The 15,789-nt window shown below is 42.5% G+C and overlaps 1 protein-coding gene across 7 annotated transcripts in view; it reads right to left on the reverse strand.

The window, feature by feature from the left end:
• Window positions 1–15,789, reverse strand: part of LOC124593756 (NAD kinase-like) — a 907,239-nt gene that overhangs the window by 104,231 nt on the left and 787,219 nt on the right. For all 7 annotated transcript variants that reach the window (XM_047132093.1, XM_047132092.1, XM_047132094.1 and 4 more), the window contains one exon: window positions 7,519–7,602. In XM_047132093.1, coding sequence (XP_046988049.1) covers window positions 7,519–7,602 — 84 coding nt within the window. The remainder of the gene's footprint in view (window positions 1–7,518; window positions 7,603–15,789) is intronic.

Raw genomic sequence — 15,789 nt, forward strand, 5'->3', positions numbered from 1 at the left:
GCAGGCGGCCGCAGCGTAAACAGACGAGACCTTGTACAGGAGAACTGACATAATGGTCATAGGGCAAGAGGTGTTGTTGGAGCCTACTCGAACCCCGACGTGGGCCATGGTTAATCACTTCACTCATTGCAAAACAGGAAACAACGAGCAACGCACCAACACAAAACAAAGCGGAATACACAATGCATTCGTTAACGGCTACAGTGCAGTTGTTTACTGAGGCTCATCGTGTCGCAAACTTAATTTAGCCCCGAACTCCGTCAGTATCGTCAACGCTCATACCTCACCTCCCTCCCCCCTCCCCTTCCACCTAAAACTCCTGTGATAAAAGTGTCAGTATTGTTGAAGTGGCATTTTATATTAATCTCTATGCACTGTACCATATCTCTTTTGTTTCTATTCTAAAATGTCTAGTTGTAGTAACCACGATGTGCGTGCGCGCTTTATACTGTACCCTTTTTCTTGACGTTATTGCAACTGGTTATAGTCCAAGTCCGCTATTCAAGGCAGAAATTGGGTACTGCAATTTTGCATTTCGTGACGCCAAAGTTGCTTTAGAGTGTATTGTGCGATACGCGCGGTTCGTATTGTACGTACGTGAGCAGTTGACGCAAGTTCCCGTGTAGAATTTTTGCAGATGCAAATCTGAACTGTTTCACAGGGCGACAATGGATTTCCATGCTAATGAGAAACTGTGTGCGGCTACAAATGAGGCATTTATGAAACTTTGCAGTACGAAATTTATTGCGTGCTTCGGAAAGTGCAAACTAAGTGTGAATTGGCGACGTAAAAAAACCGGATGTTTTGCCACCGGATGCGACATCAGCACAAAACAGATGCGTTTATTGCTGCGCTAAAAACATGAGACAAAGCTGACCTTGCAGCGACTCAGATCACTGTCCGAACTGTCGAAGCACAAGTTGTAGGTCGCGTGTGAGAGTGCGGAAGATATGTAGGGCAAACTACATGCCACGTTTGAACTGAAAACAAAGCAAGCTGCAAACATTGCTCTGTCACAATTCTTCAATTTTCACATGACTTTAGGCGATGACATGGTGACACATCCTGCACGGTTTGAAAACTTGGTTCTTCAAATGCAGCAACTCGGCGTGAAACCTGATGAATCGTCATTAACGATGCGAGTACTTGACACACTGCCTTACTGTTATGAAAGACTACGACAGTCGTGGTGGGCAAGATCTGAACATCAACAGACACTTGAAACATTGAATGGACGTCTTAACATCTGATGAAAGTCGTCGTCGTGCTTTAAGGAGAAACGAGACGACTTAATTGCACTGTTCACTGCCAGAGCGAACAGTGAAAAAACAAAAAATGCAGAATGCACCACTGACAGAAATGTTACTTCATCAAACAAATACGAACAGTCGACAAACAAAAAGATGCTGAAATGTTTCGGTTGTGGTGGATTTGGTCACATTAAAAAAATGTGTCCTAATGTCAAACACAAAAAACTGTCAATAACTAAAATAAAAGTGAACTGGCTGAGCGGGTTTTCACTGATGAAGTAATGAGTGCCGAACTGGACGAAGACTCGTGGATCGCTGATTGCGGAGCGACGAATCATATGGCCAAGAATACAGAGTTTGAAAAATCACTGGAGATACGAATGGGCAATGATTCAACTATGAACGCATTAGTAAAGGAAACTATTTCTTTTGAAACTTTTATCGATGGAGAACGAAAGTTATGCCATATGGATAAGGTTTTGTATGCTCCAGAATGAAGAAATCTGTTTTCTGTAAGTCTGCTACGGATAAAGGATTAGACTTCTATTCATCGAAAGACAATTGAGTTCCGAAACAGCAGCCTTGTAAAACCGTGTGGCACACGCACTGGCAGCTTATCGAAGATGATGATTCGAGTGACAACACTGGAATCGCATACGGGAGGACGACGGCTCAAACCTGCGTCCGGCCAACCGGTTTCAAATTTTCCGTGTTTTCTCTAAATCGCTCTAGGAAAGTCGCGGCCGATTTGCTTCCCCATCCTTGACATAATCCGAATATGTGCCCGTCTCCAATGACCTCGATATCGACGGTATGCTAAACGCAAACTTTCTTCCTGTTTTTTAGAGTGACAAAACAAATTCATCCTTGTAATCCAGACTTAAACCCTGCGCCAACGGAATCTCCGCAAATTTATGCATGAACGCTTGCGTAAAAAAAAAAAAAAAAAATTCAAATGTGTGTGAAATTTTATGGAACTTAACTGCTAAGGCCATCAGTCCCTTAGCTTACACACTACTTAACCTAAATTATCCTAAGGACAAACACACACACCCATGCCCGAGGGAGGACTCGAACCTCCGCCGGGACCAGCCGCACTGTCCATGACTGCAGCGCCTTAGAGCGCTCGGCGAACGCTTGTGTCATCAGCACAAATATCATGTCCAAAATTCTTGAAGCAACCTGTTGGAGACTTTGGCGAAGAATTTTGTGGGGCACATGTTAAGAGGAAGCAGCATCGGAGCCGTTTCAGCCAGGAAAGCAGCGTGCCACACAAGCTGATGAATTGATTCCTGGTCAGCCGGCCTGAGTGGCCGTGCGGTTCTAGGCGCTACAATCTGGAGCCGAGCGACCGCTACGGTCGCAGGTGCGAATCCTGCCTCGGGCATGGATGTGTGTGATGTCCTTAGCTTAGTTAGGTTTAATTAGTTCTAAGTTCTAGGCGACTGATGACCTCAGACGTTAAGTCGCATAGTGCTCAGAGCCATTTTTGATTCCTGGTCATCTGTTTGGACCTATAGAATGTAAACCGCTGGGAGTAGTTAAATACTTTCTCTGCTTTACTTGTAATTTTTCAAGATTACGCGTGGTATATTTTCTAAAGCAGAAGTCTGAGACTGCAGAAGGGGGTAAGCACTGTGAAGAATTTTTGTGGTCAACTACCAAAAGCATTTCAGTGTGATGGCGGACGAGAACCTGATAATACTGAAATTACAGACTTGATGAAATTAACTGTTATACAACTCGTCGTCACAAACTATTTTAGTCTAGAGATGATCGGATGTGCAGCGCGTACCAACAGAACTGTTGTGGAAGTAACTCAAACCACGTTGCTAGCTCAGGTCCTGCATAAGTTTTTGTGGGCAGAAGCGATGAACACGGCTGTTTGCGTGTTAGCTAGAACTTTTGCACATCGTGTGAATGGTAGAACATTCTACAAGGTATTCACTGGGAAGATGATGCAGCTTAGTAAACATATTTTTGAGCCGAAGAGTTTTTCCCATTCGTGGAAAAGCGAAAGAAAAAGGAAAACAGGGAAGTGTGTCCGTTACTCAGGGCATTGGTGGCTTTCGAGCGTGGATTGAACCAGAAAAACGGATTATTCGGAGTAAAGTTGTTTTAAACCCGAGACAACTGGGATGACATTGGTATTACTCCCAAGTGAAACGCGCTATGAATAATCGAAGACTCATCATGAAGATGATACAAATGTGTTTAAAGAACTTGCAGAAGCAAGTTCTAGTGAAAGAGAATTGGGGAACAGCAACAGCTGAAGAAACCAGAGCATGTTATTGAAATGATGAAGGCAGTAGTTATTAATTCTGTAGGCTACGAACACTGGAGAAGAGCAATGGAGGAAGAAATCGTTTCATCGGAGGAACATGTTATGTGGACTTTGGAACCTCTGCCACCAGATCGTAAGCCCATTACAAACCGAAGGGTTTGGCGAATTACACGTGAAGCTGATGGTAAAATTGGTCGCTACAAATCAAGATCATGGAAAACGACGTTTAGTCTATGGAGTGCGTGATTGATTCTTTTACAATTTTTTTGTTTATTTATAGACGCAATCACATGTTTATGACACTGTCACAACCGGTTTCGGCCATACAATGACCATCTTGAGATTCTAAAGGCGGCATACACTGAACACAGGTCCATGCGTTGTTTGTCAGCGTATGCCGCCTTTAGAATCTGAAGATGGTCATTGTATGGCCGACACCGGTTATAACAGTGTCATAAACATGTGATTGCGTCTATAAATAAGCAAAAAAATTTACAAATCAAGATTAGTTCGTGAATTCAGTCAACAAGAAGGTATTGACTATAATGAAACGTTTAGTCTTGTCACTAGATACGATACAGTTAGAGCAGTTTATGTGTTGCTGCTAGCGAGCGTCTTCAACTGCCACAATGGGACTGATCGGGTATGCAAACAATCAGCAAGGTGCAGGAATCAATAGTTCAAGGATTTTCTAATGAGTCTTGGGCTTGTGGGAAGTACGGTAGATAAGAGCCTGTTTTGTCGAGAAGACTGCAACGACAAGTTCATGCTAGTTCTGTATGTCGATGATGGATTAGTATCTCCAAGCAAGAAGATGGGCACTGAAGTTTTCCACGGGCACTGAAGATTTCCTAAGGGAAATTCAAGATGAGTTTAAGGTTACTGATGAGCCAGTAGGATATTTCTTAAATATTGCATGTCAGGAGAATGGGCCAGCAGAAATTAATCGAGAAAGTAACTCTAAAGACATTCTGCGACGGTTTAACATGACAAGGCCCGATATAGCACTCGTAATGAGCTTTGTGTCAAAATTTTTAAGGAATCCTGAAGAAAAATCACTTGTCATAGGTAAAAAGGATTCTACCGTCACTGGGTATAAAGTACGACGCTAACCATTCAAACGGAAGATTGGAGATAATATTGATGCTGATTGTGCCCGCAGTCCAGCAAATCGGCGCTCAGTTAGGCCGGTCTTACACTGTCATATTTCTTTGTCAAAGTTGATATGTCAAATATTTATGTCAAAGTAATTTGATGATGTAATAGGGAACTTTGTCAAATCTCTCCTGTCATCAAATAAATATGAACAAATCTAGAACCTCGCCGTAGATTTGATCAGAAAAGTCGTTCGTCTTGTTCACTGCAATGTAAAATGTAACCGCTCGGAGCGCTGGCGTCGCTACAACCATTTGACATCTCTGTAGTATCTGTGAACATGGCTGCAAATTTGGTGTGTTCCTTCGACTCAAACTTGTTTCGCATAGGGCGGAGGGGTGAGCAAGGGGCACAGTGCACGCTATTAATTGTGTGTTGATGAACAGGTGGAATATGCTGCAGGCGACATACGTCCACAACCACAGATACAGCATCCGCCTCTTCCTCTGGAAACATCCAGTCAGATTTTCAGCAAGCCGGAATAGAGGATGTGGTCACACTAAAATAAAACATTCTTTCTCTGCTTTCCATTGTATTTTGTCTAGTTTTGAACTCTGGAAGCCACAAGTTAAAAAGTGCTTCATCTGTTTCGTAATTTTTATTAATTTTGTAGTTGTTGCAACACTGATCCTATTAATTAAATTATTCAAAAATAAAAATTGCTCCTATTGCGCATGTAGTGTACTAAACATTTATTCCCCTTCAGTGCTTTATAAATCGCTTCACACTTTTCTGGAATTAGTTTGGTTAACGTGCAATGTGATATTCGAGTGCTGAGTTGTAAACTATAGCAGCTCTCTCCTATATCAAGGAATCACAGTGTTACAGTTTGCCTGTCGTCTGCAGGTATAACATTTCTCAAGGGAGTATTCTGTTTTGTAATATGAGAAGCCACTTCACTGAGCAAATACTGGAATATACCTTCATCCATTCGTAAGTAATTTATATATAAGAGTTGACGTCCTCCACTTTAATACCTTTGGCTTCATCCAATTATGTTCCTTTTTTCCGACGCTTTTCATCCAAATACACACACAGTGCAACTGTGGTACTGCAGCGCACAAAAACAAGTTGTTATTCGCCATCTTAAATTTGACGAAAAATATAAAGACAGTGTAATACCCCTTTTTAGCACCATGTCAAAGATCTTTGTCAAAGAAATTTGACGAATATTTGATCACATTTCCTTGTCAAAGAAATACGGTAGTGTAATACCAGCCTTAGCGGAGTCGTTGCAAGATCCTGCGGAGCTACTTAACGGCAATAGTGCATATAAGTGTCAACAGGGGAGTGAGACTGTGTAACTGCCAATGAAAAGGGGGGGAGGGGGGGGGGGGCGGTGACGGCAAGAGAACGAATATAGCTATTCAAGCTCTATGAAGAGATTTCACCACTGGAGAGTGGTTCTGTTCTTGTTGACAGTGCAAACGCCATTAAAGTGGCCAGAAATCCTGCCCAGTACTGTATTTAGCAACATAAACATTTGGGGGAAGTGTTTAAGTAAAATATTGATACTGGTCTCTATGCAGTGTAGTATTTCTGACTTTTGTTGCTGTCCTAAAATGTATGTGTTTTGTGGCAACCACGTGTGCGTGTGTTTTACATTGTCAGTTTTTTCTTCAAGTTTCTGCAATAAGTATAATACTAAATTGACACGCGGAGCTGTTGTTTCAAATGTCATTCGACAATCACACCGTCTGTCCCGCCATTGTACCCCTCCACTCTTGAGTAACGCGGTAAAACACATTCGCAGAAAAACGTTAGAAGCCACCAAGAAGCACACTGTGTTTAACGTTTTCGAGAGGTTTCTTGGGAAAAGAATATTATTGACAAAACAACTGGGGCACTACTTTGCCACAGATTTCTTTAGATGTCGTATCTTCAGTTACAAGACCCTTTCGTTGCCAACGGGAGTACACTGTCCATTCCTGACACGACGAGCGAAAGTGTAATGAATTTTATAAAAAGTGCTGTGCGGTAGAAGGTGTGTATTTTCTTACTTCACGGCTGAGACGCCCACTGTCAATAAGGCACCTAGTAGGAAATGACAACATAAAAGACTAACCTAATTTTATGACTAGTGTCTACAAATTAATGAAATGTAATTTTCAACAACAACAAAGAATGAAATTTGAGATATTTCTTCGTGGGGGGGGGAGGGGGGGGGGGGCAAGCGGAAGCGTCATTCAAGTGAAATATTGCTACTATTTTACGAAATATCATTTGAAGTTTTTTTTTTCGCTGTTTCTTCCTTTTTACTAATCACATAAACACGTAATTTGACGTTTTATGGCTAGGAGGATACATTAGTGCTGCAGCTTAATACCGGGTCTCGTCCAGATGTCAGCGACCGGCAGGGAGAGAAACACAGCTGCACGTCTCGTGCGCTGCGGCATCAATAGCTGCAGCGTACGTGACTGCTACCTGCGCAATCCAAGCCGACACCCGGCGCGGTGTCTGATGGTGAATAGTAAATGCTTTTACGGTCGCTCCCATGAGCCACCGCGCCGAGCGCCGGCTTGGTTTGCGGCAATAGTACGTGACAGTGCAACGTTTACGTTCTGCGGGCAGGCGTTTACGTTCCGCGGGCAGGAGCAGCCAACAAAAGGGCGTAACGCTGCTTTGGCTTTAAACCTATCAGCGCGCGCGCACACTCTCTCTCTCTCTCTCTCTCTCACACACACACACACACACACACACACACACACACACACCTGCACCACCATTTGAAAGTCCGTTAATACGTCTGAAAACTGCTACATGAAAACATTTTGAATGGAGAGCATGGTCTCCGTTGCTTACTAAGAGTATGCAGAAGAGAGTACTTACATGACCATCGCGGAATTCTTCATGATGCGCCCGCAGGGGCCGAACTGCTGAATGGGGGACGGCGCATTGAGCGACCGCGTCCGCCTGCAACAGCAGAACATGGGTCCAGTTAGCGACTGGCCAGATAACGGCCTCTTCCGAGTGCGCGGGTATCAGCAGCCGCGCAGATAACCGACAGATCCTCAGACTGCGGGGCGCGATACACGCTCATTACCTGAAAGCTGTTGCCTGCGGCAATCAAAGCGCTACTTACCTCATTCTGGCGGACAACTCCAAACCTCGCACACAGAACAGCAGTTGGCCATCACTAATAAAACTAAATACTTTGAGTTAAGTATTAATAACCAACATCGGCCTTCTAGCCATTATCATTAAAAAATCGCACTTTTGACCTTGATTTTTTTCGGAATCGTATGTCGAGTCGCGTCCACCAGTATTTTTAAATGAACCCCTCACTCGTTTTACGTTGCTTGATTATTTCAGCCTCAGATACTATACTGATCTTTTGTATTTCCTGTTCACTTTCACGCTATTCGTTATTAGCAACAAACGCTTCAAGAGGAGAGCGAGCAAGTCTTATTTCCCGACAAAGGAGTGATCAATAATAGCTTATCACTGGAGTCATGACATGACGATACACCACAATATTTACTATGAACTGCGCATAACCTCATCAATTAGTCGACTAATAGTCAGATTTAAGGAAGTCAGCATTTGAAAGATGCGACTAATTCATCAACTGGAGATAGGCATCGTAGGCTCCCTCTGTGTTGCTACTTCCGCTACACAAAACATTTTGCCTGCCACCTCTCATTCCGGGCGCGCTAGTGTTATACGTATTCAAAGAAAAAAGTAATCCTGGCCGTATTAAAGTTAAGAAATGATTTGTGATGCTTTGAGGGTGAATACCACCAAACGTTAATCTCCTTCCTTCACGTGATATTCTTAAGAGAGGAATTCTTTAAATTTCACATCCGGTACGAGCCGAATATTGACAAAATTGTGAGAAAGTGCTGTTTCCCCGAAGCTAACAGCGAATGCAATGCGATACGATACGATACGATACGAACTATGGAAAGATCCGTTGCCGATTGAGATATTTTGGTAATCTACGAAAAATACTTATTTCAATGACTTTAATAGTTTTCGGGTCATGACGTGATAAGGTGACGTTGTGTCCCAGACGGTAATCTCATTCGTTTTTTTAAAAAATCAACATAATTCTGATCCTAATTTAAATTAAGAACAATTTTTTCAAATCCTTTAATATACTTTACACGTTAATATATGTCACTTCCTGATACGTTGCGTGACATCTGTAGGAGGTAGAGACCTTCAACCGATTTTTCTATAGCCGCGGAGATAGGTGCGGGTAACTGCCCTAAGTTTCGACGTCAAACGTCAGATGCCAATAGTTGAAATCAGACTACAGCAACCTTTACACGGAACGCAACATTTCTTAAAACTGCAAGTACCTCTCTCATTTGCCGTAATAAATCATTCTGCTTCCACTGGGCTGTCATTCTTAACTAAAAGAACTCACTCAAGAACTACTTCACCAAAATCTAGGATTTGTCGGCTTAAGGTTTTCATTCTGCAGCTTAGGTGTGGGCATTATCTCAGCATAAAAGTGTAACATGCAAGGAATTCCCGTTATAAATAGTGATCAATATGTAATTGAGCGTAAGATAATCTCCGCACACGAAAATGTAAAAACGGCTGTTCCGAAAAAACAGCTGGGAAGATTTGTTTGGATTGAGAAAACTGTTAAGCCTCTTTTGTCACGGCTGGTAACTGTAACCATATTCGCTGTCACTTTAACAGCACGTATTGTAGTCACCGTTTGTCATTTATAAATAAATGCATGTTAACCTACACGGGTACTTTCAAATCTGTTCCGTTTATCATCACTAAAGAATGGCCGAAACTTTCTATATGAAGGCGGTTATCTCCGGCTTTTTGTTTCTGAGTTCGTGCCATGGTCCTTGAAAAAATAGTGCAAAAAATCACCCAGTACTTCTCAAAATTATGATTTCTATTTAATATTAAACCCTCTAGCTTTCTGTCAAATTGAACGGAAATTTGAATTCGTGATTAGAAAACAATGAGATCGGAAAACGCGGCCGGTAGTGGGATTTGTGTGTTCGGACATCGCCATCTTTAATGTTTACAAGTTTCCAACACTAAATAAACACTCCATTCTGTGGTTCCGACGGTTAAATTAGACTTCTCGTTACCTTATATATTTTTTACTAAGGCCACGTTTCAGAGAACTAGGTACACAAATGGCGCAGAGCAAACTTTTTTTAGCAACTAAATTCGAAACATATTTACGTCTGGTAAGCCAATACATTTTACCCACATCCGTCAGCCAACGCTACGATACAATGGTTTTCGGGATTATTATCTACGCTAATACTTCGTAATCTCAAACTCAATTAGTAACGCATTTTTACAAGAATGAAACACGAAATCAGATAAAGTGTGAAGAAAGTAATCTTTCTGTATCCACTACAAACTCAAAGCCAAAATTTCATAACTTACACTTGTACAATAAACGTATCGCCCATGTGGTACTCTTTCATATACCTGAATGTGTCAAAAGACATATTGTAATGTTCTCTTACGCACGAAACACTGTCTCAGCACAAGTTATCTAACATTAAGAGCTACAGCTCAAAGCACTCTGTTAACGATACCGCACGTGCAAAGATCTTCCATAACAACAAAGAGCGAAGAGACAGAAGAAACACACTACCGCTCAATGCGCCAAGACTATGAGATTACTTCGCCAAAGAAAGCAGACTTGCAACGCCAAACAGATTTCGCTCCTCTTATTCTGGCAAGCAGTTCACTTCTGTCCTAATGAGAGTAGTTCATTCCAGTCTGCGAAGATCACTAGAGGTGAAGAAATTTCATATACGAGTTTTGGGTGAATATGTTCTTTTATCATACGTATATAACGATACCACTATAATGTTACTGAATGTTAGATTCAACAGAGAGAATCCGCGCAAGCGGTCAGCACACAGCGATTATTCCTTCAGTGACAACAGTATTTCAAAAATTTCATAGTAAACTACAAAATACAAATAAGTGTTTTCTCGTTATGATTTAAAGTGTTACTCTTTAAAATGGAGAAGTATGTACATACAGCCAGTTACTTTTGAATATCCGTCTCTAATGACCTCGTTGTCGACGGGACGTTAAACACTAATCTCCTCCTCCTCCTCCACTTTTGAATAGCTCGTGGGAGCAGACAGTGATCAATGTTATTACTAATAGTTACTATTAAAATCAGTCTTGCTCACAATTTTTTTTAAATTCTGGTAACACGTTTCGACCACGCCTGTGGTCATCTTCAGACCAAAATACTGTGTGAGCAGGAGCAGTGATTTACCACCAGAAGGATGCTCCTGCTCATACAGTGTTTTCGTCTGAAGGTGACCACAGGCGTGGTCGAAACCGGTTACCAAAATAAATAACTTAGAGATCAATACTGATTTCAATAGTAACTATTAAAAGTGTCTTTTTTACTCTTCTAAAAATTAAACATCATGGTTGCTGAAGTTCACCAGCATATTACGTTACGTCGAAACATTACTTCGCTGTTTGTTTCAGGGACATTAGTTACAATGATTGTTCATCAAACGTTAATTATAGTGTTACTTAAATGATTTTTCAACGCTTTGCGAACATTTACGGTGTAGCTCTTGAAATCAGTAGTGTTGAAGGGCAAGTCAGTATTTCGTACTTCAAGCTTACTGGAGTTTTTCCAAGTGTCCTTATTTCCGTTGGCAATTTAGCATACCGAAACAAGAATTGATTTATAAATTCTTTGGGCACAGGAGAAATCTGGCGAATCCGCCACACCTACTGGAAACCAATGTTGAAAATTTGGAAATTTGTGGTAAGTTCTTATGAGACCAAACTGCTGAGGTCATCGGTCCCTAACCCTACACACTACTTAATCTAACAAACTAACAGACGGTATGGACAACACACACACCCATGCCCGAGGGAGCACTGCCGTCCGCTGTGACCGAGCGGTTCTAGGCGCTTCAGTCCGGAACCGCGCTGCTGCTACGGTCACAGGTTCGAATCCTGCCTCGGGCATGAATGTGTGTGATGTCCTTAGGTTAGTTAGGTTTAAGTAGTTCTAGGCCTAGGGGACTGATGACCTCAGATGTTGAGTCCCATAGTGCTTAGAGCCATGTTTTCGAGGGAGGACTCGAACCTTCGACGGGAGCAGCCGCACGGACCGCGACAAGGCGCCTCAGACCGCTTTTTGACTGTGAGCAAAACTTCAGTCTACATGTGTTTGCCCTTGTTTTACACATGAATTTATTAGCAACAGGAATGGTGAATATTTTATTGCTGCTATGAATGCAAATCGAAATATGTCCACACGAAAAGTTACTTTTCATATTTAAGTATCACAAAGGGCGAATGTAGTTACCACGCTGGTAAGAGGCGATTATATTCTGGAAAACATCTAGACAGTCCATCAGCAGTTAATATAAGTTAGTAGTGCATATTCATGTTACAGTACGGCCATGCGTTCGCGACACAAGCGCTAGCTTAATTTAGTAGTGTGGGAGTGTATTACCAGCCAGTCCGTTGAATGTATCGACATTTCGAGTAATTTTCAGATAATATTTATATAGGATAGTATCAAACATCAGACTTAGAGTATTCATACCTCCGAACAAGTGTGCTTATTTTAAACTACTCGTAATAGTATTCCATAATAATGTACGGAGAATGTATGTGTGCGATTAATATTTTAGTTTCTCTAAGGATGAACGAAAGTTAAACGTATGTACCAGAATACAGACCTTAAGTGCAAATTTTGAATATGCTAATACTAAAATAGCTTCATGTGGCTCAAGGGCCTGTTGCATGCCCTTTAACTGGACGTCCCATCTGCGACTTGCTCGTCCCTAACCTATCCCAGATATCCATCCGAGCAAGAGAGACCTACAGCTTAATGTGGAATTAGAACCACTTGTCGTTTCCGGCAAATCTCGACATAACTGTGGGGTGAATTCCGAGACTCGTGTACACACTGATAAGCCAAAACATTACGAGCACTGCCCACCGCGACGATGGATGCCACCTGGTGGCGATGCGGGCACATGACGCGGTCACAAAAGTATGTAAGTGGAGCAGAGACGGACGAGGGATCACCCTACCAAAGACATAGGCTGCAAATGGGAAAATCCATAGAGATAAGCGACTTTGCCAAAGGGCAGACCATTATTATGCAGAGCCTGTGAACGAGGATCTCGAAAACGGCAAAGCTAGTCGAATGTTCACGTGCTACTGTCGTGAGTATCTACGGAAAGAGGTAGGAGGACAATGAAATTACCACTAGGCGCTAAATGGTTGGACGTCCACGACTGCACAACGTGGGGTTCGGAGGCTTGTCTGCTCTGTAGAAGTAGGATAGATTGTGACCTGTGTGGTGTCACCGCCAGACACCACACTTGCTAGGTGGTAGCCTTTAAATCGGCCGCGGTCCGTTAGTATACGTCGGACCCGCGTGTTGCCACTATCAGTGATTGCAGACCGAGCGCCGCCACACGGCAGGTCTAGTCTATTACACTCCCTAGCACTCGCCCAGTTGTACAGCCGACTTTGCTAGCGATGGTTCACTGTCTACACACGCTCTCATTTGCAGAGACGACAGTGTAGCATAGCCTTCAGCTACGTCATTTGTTACGACCTAGCAAGGCGCCATATTCAGTAACTATGAATGTATTCGGAACAGATAATGTTGTGAATCATGTACCGTCAAGAGCGACGTTCATCATTAATGGGTTAAAGTTAAGTTTCAAACTAATTACGTCCGCTTTGTGAATTCTCATTCCTTGTCCTGTTCCAGACCTCATGTCAGTATAGTTCTTCCCTCTTCACGCCAGCCTGCGTGAGCTAAAACGCGCGTATTTCGGCCTCCACTCGTAACACGGTGTTGGCTCTTCTGGTAACACAAAAACCTGTGGCATCTCTGGTGAAAGAGCACAATACTGGTGCACGCACAAGCTTTTCGGAGCACACCGTTCATCGTACAGTGTCGACCATGGAATTCCGCAGCAAACCACTACTACTTGTTCACATGACCCAACGACATTTTCAATTACGATTGCAGTGGGCACAGGGCCATCGGGATTCGACCATCGATCAATGGAAACCTGTGGGCTCTTCGAGTGAATTACATGTTTGTTACACTAAATCGATGGTCGTCCCCACCGACGCCATCATCGTGATGAACGGCGGGTCGAAAAATGCAGCGCGCATGGACGCAGGCTGGTGGGAGCAGTATTATGCTATGGGAAACATTCTCCCGTGCTTGCATGGGACCTGTGGTAGTAACAGAACACGCGGACAGCTGCGAACCACCTGCACCCCTTCATGCTTGAGGTCTTCCCCAACAGCGATGTCATCTTTCAGCAGTATAATTATCCGTGTCTCGGAGCCAGAATCGTTGCTACAGCGGTCTGAGGGCCGTTATAGTGAACTCACGTTGATCTCTCGGCGACCAAACTCTCCTGATGTAAATCCTATGGAACCCATCTGAGTCGCTATCGGGCGCCACCATCCTGTACGGTTATCAGCGGCCCGTTATTTTCGCGAATTGCATGACCTGTGCGTATACATCTAATGCCACAAACCTATCAACAAACTGTCGGATACCTGATACGCAGACTCAGTGATGTATTTCGTTCCAAAGACTGACAAACGTGGCCATAACGATTTGGCCCATCAGTGTATATCTGATGGAAACAGAATTTTCGCGGAGTGTTCCCTGAGACTTTTCAGCGGGATTCACTTGTACTAGCGAGTAGATGCCATCCAAACATAAAAAATTTGCAGAGTGCCTACGGACAAAACTCTGTTCTGCGCATCTGAATGATCACTGAATATCTATTCCCGCTCTCCAACTGTTTATATCTATAGCGATATTATTCTGATTATGTTTATGTTATTCTTCCGATAAGTATTCGTTTTAATCAGTAATAACCATGTTAAGAAATGAATTTGAAACGAAGGAAAACACGTAAACATCAAAATTGAGCGGTTCGGTCTAAAAAAATTTCACCGTCGCCCACGAAAGAAATAACTGATAATTTTCGTGAACTAAAATACATTTAGTACGTATTTTTAAGTAACAGTTTATACCGGTAGCACACTTCTTGAAATGTACATGCTTGATATGTGATGTAATAATGTGATATGTTGTTGTTGTGGTCTTCAGTCCGGAGACTGGTTTGATGCAGCTCTCCATGCTACTCTATCCTGTGCAAGCTTCTTCATCTCCCAGTACCTACTGCAACCTACATCCTTCTGTATCTGTTTAGTGTATTCATCTCTTGGTCTCCCTCTACGATTTTTTCCCTCCACGCTTTCATCCAATATTAAATTGGTGATCCCTCGATGCCTCAGAGCGTATCCTACCAACCGATCCCTTCTTCTAGTCAAGTTGTGCCACAAATTCCTCCTCTCCCCAATTCTATTTAGTACCTCCTCATTAGTTACGTGATCTACCCATCCAATCTTCAGCATTCTTCTGTAGCACCACATTTCGAAAGCTTCTATTCTCTTCTTGTCCAAAATAGTTATCGTCCATGTTTCACTTCCATACATGGCTATATTCCATACAAATACTTTCAGAAATGACTTCCTGACACTTAAATCTATACTCGATGTTAACAAATTTCTCTTCTTCAGAAACGCTTTCCTTGCCATTGCCAGTCTACGTTTTATATCCTCTCCACTTCGACCATCATCAGTTATTTTGCTCCCCAAATAGCAAAACTCCTTTACTACTTTAAGTGTCTCATTTCCTAATCTAATTCCTTCAGCACCACCCGACTTAAATCGACTACATTCCATTATCCTCGTTTTGATTTTATTGATGTTCATCTTATATCCTCCTTTCAAGACACTATCCATTCCGTTCAACTGCTCTTCTAAGAACTTTGCTGTCTCTGACAGAATTAAAATGTCATCGGCGAACATCAAACTTTTTATTTCTTCACTATGGATTTTAGTACCTACTCCGAATTTTTCTTTTGTTTCCGTCACTGCTTGCTCAATATACAAATTGAATAACATCGGGGAGAGGCTACAACCCTGTCTCACTCCCTTCCCAACCACTGCTTCCCTTTCATGTCCCTCGACTCTTATAACTGCCACCTGGTTTCTGTACAAATTGTAAATAGCCTTTCGATCCCTGTATTTTACGCCTGCCACCTTCAGAATTTGAAA

The sequence above is a fragment of the Schistocerca americana genome, chromosome 2 (assembly GCF_021461395.2).
Source record: "Schistocerca americana isolate TAMUIC-IGC-003095 chromosome 2, iqSchAmer2.1, whole genome shotgun sequence".
NCBI lineage: Eukaryota > Metazoa > Arthropoda > Insecta > Orthoptera > Acrididae > Schistocerca > Schistocerca americana.